General features: G+C 34.9%; 1 protein-coding gene across 1 annotated transcript in view; it reads right to left on the minus strand.

Moving 5' to 3' along the window:
- The window catches only part of LOC118827699 (BOLA class I histocompatibility antigen, alpha chain BL3-6-like), an 8,270-nt gene extending 4,593 nt beyond the window's left edge, over positions 1-3,677 (minus strand). Inside the window, exon 1 of the mRNA XM_036599138.1 lies at positions 3,651-3,677. Coding sequence (XP_036455031.1) covers positions 3,651-3,677 — 27 coding nt within the window. The remainder of the gene's footprint in view (positions 1-3,650) is intronic.
- Positions 3,678-5,000: the final 1,323 nt, after the last annotated feature.

Consider the following 5,000-nt stretch of genomic DNA (forward strand, 5'->3'; position numbering starts at 1 on the left):
CTCATAGGAAGTGTCACCCAAAAATTTCAGAAGACATATTTCACATAATGAACTGTAGTTTATAACTTACAAACAACTGAATGAAAAATGTAAGTAACCATATGTTTCCACAGGTTCAGACCCTAAACTGGAACAGGAGAAAGAGGTAAGTCTGAAACTGATTTCAAAACATTAAAAAACAAACAAAATGCTAAACACAGCAGGTCTAGTAAATTAAATATACATGTATTATACATATTATATTTTTGTATTTTCATTTGTAGCTTATTAAACTTTCTTATTTGTTCTATACTCATTGTGTATGAGGTGTGTTTTCTGTATTTCTGTAGGAGCAGGATGGTGAAATGATGAACTATGCTGCTCTAAACTTTTCCAACAAGAAAAACAAGAGATCAGAGAGACGTGTAGAAACAGAGGATACACGTGTTGTTTATTCTTCTGTAAGGCAGTAATGTTTGATTTGAGTAAACATACATATGGATTGTGATTTGATTGTGATATTTAATCAGACGGCTCAGTGAAAGCTGATGCTCCCATTTCTATGAGTTATCTAAAGTATACTGTAGTAAAATCTTATGATCATGTTGCTGTTACTATATAATATAATATTAATGCTGTTTATATCATGTAGACTGTGTGCTACACCTTTAGATTTACTCCACACACGACCAGCAGTGATAATAATCTGGTTTCATTTTAAATCCACTGCTGAAATGGCTGATCACCAGGGTTGCGTAGTAACAGAATACATGATGAAAAAACATAATATAAAAAAAGGGTAATTGGAATCTATAACAGTAAAAAAAGAGTAATCTGATTACAGTTACACCACAAAAACAGGGTGAGATCTGCAGCGCTTTCCTGAAGATATCTGAATAAGTCATTTAAACGTTTTGTTTTGCTGATTTAACAGCAGCAGACTGATCTGATCTGATCAGACAGTAAACACTTTATTCTACAGTTTGACTGGCTATAAATCAAACTTCTTATAACCTTAACCGGACAGATTTTAACTAACAGTCTGTAACGTGAGAGAACGAAGTCTAATGAACAGCAAAGTTGGTTTCGTTTTCACTCTCCGATTTCTTTCTTCTGTAGTTTTCAAACTACGGTAAAATCAGATTTATTTTCAATATTTTTCTTTTCAGCACTAATAACTTTAGTTTTTTTGGCACAAACCTTTGTGAGCTACTAGGTATTAGAGTGGAGTTCAATTCTCCACAAAGTTCAGAGTAAATGACACAGTTATTCAGATGTGTATAGACACAGCGGTTATGGAGTTATTTTTTCCAGAGTGACCCATAGTGCTAACGGTAACAATAAAATATGTATAAAATTGCACTGTAGTGATTTAGAGGAAAACAAAATGAATGTATTTTGTTCTGATTGGAAATGTGGTCTCAGTTTTAGGTGTTAACACAAAAAGAGGAGTACATTAAATATCAGCCAAACCACAAAAGAAAGATGTTTATCACGCTCTGTGATCGTCCTGTGTTGAAAATGTCTTTACAAAGTCTTTACTGGCTACCAAACTCGTTCAAAAGTTTAGCACTGAAAAGATGAAAACTTTCCCATGGTAGTTCACCAATGATGGGTTAATCTTAAGAGTGTAAATTAAAAGACAATCAGCTCACACTGAAATGAATGCCTTTCTAAATTCATAGAACACGTTGATTTCTAAGGGCTGCTGAAGGCGCTGAGAGCTGATTAGAGACTGTCTACAAATTACAGTCATCAAAATTCAAGCATGAAGCACCAACATAAAGCCTTATGAGCCGTTCAGCCTTTTAGCAGATAGAAAACACATAAGAGTCGGTCAGAGTTTAGACTGACCTGTATTTATGTTGATGAGGAGTCTCAAAAGATTCTACCAAACTGATCAAGGAAAAGTTCCAGGAGACCAGAATAGTTTTAAATATTTAGTATTTGATCCAATGTACTGGATTATTCTACACCGATTACTTGTTCCACTGTGGTCTCAGACCTTTTAGTCTCAGTGTACCAATCTGTTAAAATCACTCAGCTTTTTCCTGGGAAGCAAAGTTTGATTTCTGAGCTCAATTTCTGAACTTTGAACTGTGTGTAGGCCATTTCACTAAATGTGAGCTCAGTAACTGTTTCTGTGATGCACAATATTTAATACATCTACAGTCTCATTCTGTTTCATAAAACAGTGTCGTTTTGGTGTTTGACGCATGTTAAGTTAAACTCTTAGTGAAAAGTCTTGTTGATTTTTTCTCTTTTCTTTATTGAATTTTATTTCTGCTAGAAAGACTCAGGAACCAAGAAAGTGAAAGAGGATTTTTTTTTTTGGCTAATGCAACCTAAATTTTAAAGAACTCATATTGAAAACAGACAGAACTGATGTTTAAACAGTCAGTATTTCCAAAGGGGTTTTATAACTGTACGCTATAGTATTTTCATATTAACAGTCTGGGCTCAGTTTCCCAAAAGCATCTCAGAGCTAATTTGTTCATTATTTGGGCTTGCAATTTCTTTTTTAAGCTAAAAAAAGAACAACAAAAAAATCATGGCGTCTGCACACGGCAAAATTCATGAAACGGCTCTCGCATGTATGTGAGTATTCAGTATACAGTAAAGTACTGTAAAATATTTGCTGAGAATCTGAATCTTTTATAAGGTTATGGACTGTAGATGGTGAAATCCTTTAAATACCATGCAAACGTTTGCACTCAACTTTTTTGATGTGTTGCAGGCATCTAATGTGGAATATGGTAAAATATTAAATATCCATCTCACCTCTCAAAAAATGTTAATTAAAATGTAAATGTTATCACTGTTGTGCTATGATGGTGCCTTAAACTTAAAAAGAGCTACAGGAGATACAGGTACGCTAATGTGTAATATATTGCCCAGCATGATTTAATTTCTCTGCAGTGATTTTCTCAGTAATAGTTTGCTATAAAAGTGCAGTTCTTCTAATCATCACACTGCATCCTTTGGTGTCCTGTACTTTTATTCTCAAAACAAAAATGTACTGCAACTTAAGGCCTTAAAAACATTAAGAAGAAGAAAAAAACAGGATGTGATGTGTTTTTGCTACATTTCATATCCCAATTAGAAAATATTCTATATCTTAGTGGCAGCATAGAGTTTGTTAAGTAAATAGCAGTATTATAGGTAATAATCCACTGCAAACATGTGCTTACAGCTCCCCCTTGTGGAGAAACATTAGCTCACTAAACCAGGATGAGACGCTTGGCATTTAAAACCCGTTTGACGTTTGTGTCTTTCATACAGTTATAATAAGAGGTGATGAGTTTGATTGAATAAGTGTGATTTCTTTGTGTTTTGGGTGTTTGTATTTTATTAAACCTACACAATTATAACTCATACTGTACCAACTGTTCATGTCTTTGTGTGAAGTGTTTTCATACATGGCTCTGCTTAGATGTGGCCAGGATAGACTGGAACATAAATTCAGCCCTGGACTTCCATCTAGACCAGCCCACTACAACCACTGTGACCCCAGTAACCCCATCATCTCACACATTAGTCTGTCAAAAATGAGGATCTGTAGTTTTTATATTCTAAGTGTAAATTGTCTTTCTAACGTTAACGTTCATCTAACATCAGCAGACGAGTCTGATCTCAGTCTGATATTACATATGATCTGTACAGTGAAATACCTGCTTCTCCTCTCGGTTAACGTTCATCTAACATCAGCAGACGAGTCTGATCTCAGTCTGATATCAAATATGATCTGTATGGTGAAATACCTGCTTCTCCTCTCAGTTAACATTCATCTGAGCGGCTCTCAAACTTTCACTCTGATCAACTTCTGACTGAATTTATACGAATGATTAAGTGTGTTTGATTAGTTATGAAATTTACTGCATAAATTAAACAGATTTATTTCAGATTTAGATCTGTGATATTATCATGTAGATCCAAGATCAATCAGATATTTAAACAGAAAAGATCTTTCCTGTATTCTCCTCCACTTAATCTCACTTAAAATCTTCACTAGGTTACATTTATCCAGGAATATTAATAAACCTTAATACTGCTTATTTGTAACTGATAGGCAGTGTAACATAACAGACATGAAGACATGAAAAGCAGTGACAGGGACTAGGCACACATTTATACAATATATATCTCTGTTTAATATCATTTGTGAAATTCTGCTTAAATCATGACTAATGCTGAGTGGTACAGAAAGTTCCAGACAGAGCTTCAGTTTTGAAATCAACTTGGTTAAGTCATTCTCAGTGGCCTGTGACACTGAACAGTTCCGTAAATGTGACTGGATGAAGGCCAAGGTTTATGAAACCCTGAGTGGGAGACTTTCAGGGTTGCCAACAGGGTGGAAAACCTCAGTTTTGGAGTTGATGTTAAAAGTGGAATTTATACAATCAGGGAAATAAAAAGCATTGACTGGTATTTCATTATGGTCAGGGTTCACCATACTTTTTTATTTTCCTTTATTTACATTTGGTTCTCATGTTGAAAGGTAAAATATTGTGGAAAATCTCACGTGCACTGAAAATTTGTCACAATTACAACTATTAATTATGTGAAGAATCACTTGCAATTATTCTGAGGCCACATTTTAAAGAATACCCTAAAAGTTTGTTTTATCCTTTGAGCACATTTCATGCTTCAGTCAATAATCACCTAGAAGTAGTTTCTTTTTAACAGATCGCGATTTACTGCAGTGATTATGTAACTGTAAAAGAAAATTGGGTTGCAAGTATTTTACCCTCCAAGAGGTTGTTACGGCTGGGTTAAGGCAGACTGCATTTGCTGAATGACCTTATTTAGGCCTCTTCTATACTCAGAGTCCATGGAGAATGCAGGGAGGAGAACACGGGTAGGCAACATCAGAGGCATACCCACAATGCAAAAGCCAGAGTTTTATAGACACAAAACAAACTACGAAAAAGAAACAGGGCTCGGCTCTCAGTAGAAACACAGAGACCAAACAAAGGGGTATATATGAGGGAATAATTAGTCCAAATAATGATCTGCGTAAG

This window comes from Colossoma macropomum, unplaced genomic scaffold (assembly GCF_904425465.1).
Source record: "Colossoma macropomum unplaced genomic scaffold, Colossoma_macropomum, whole genome shotgun sequence".
Classification (NCBI taxonomy): Eukaryota; Metazoa; Chordata; class Actinopteri; order Characiformes; family Serrasalmidae; genus Colossoma; species Colossoma macropomum.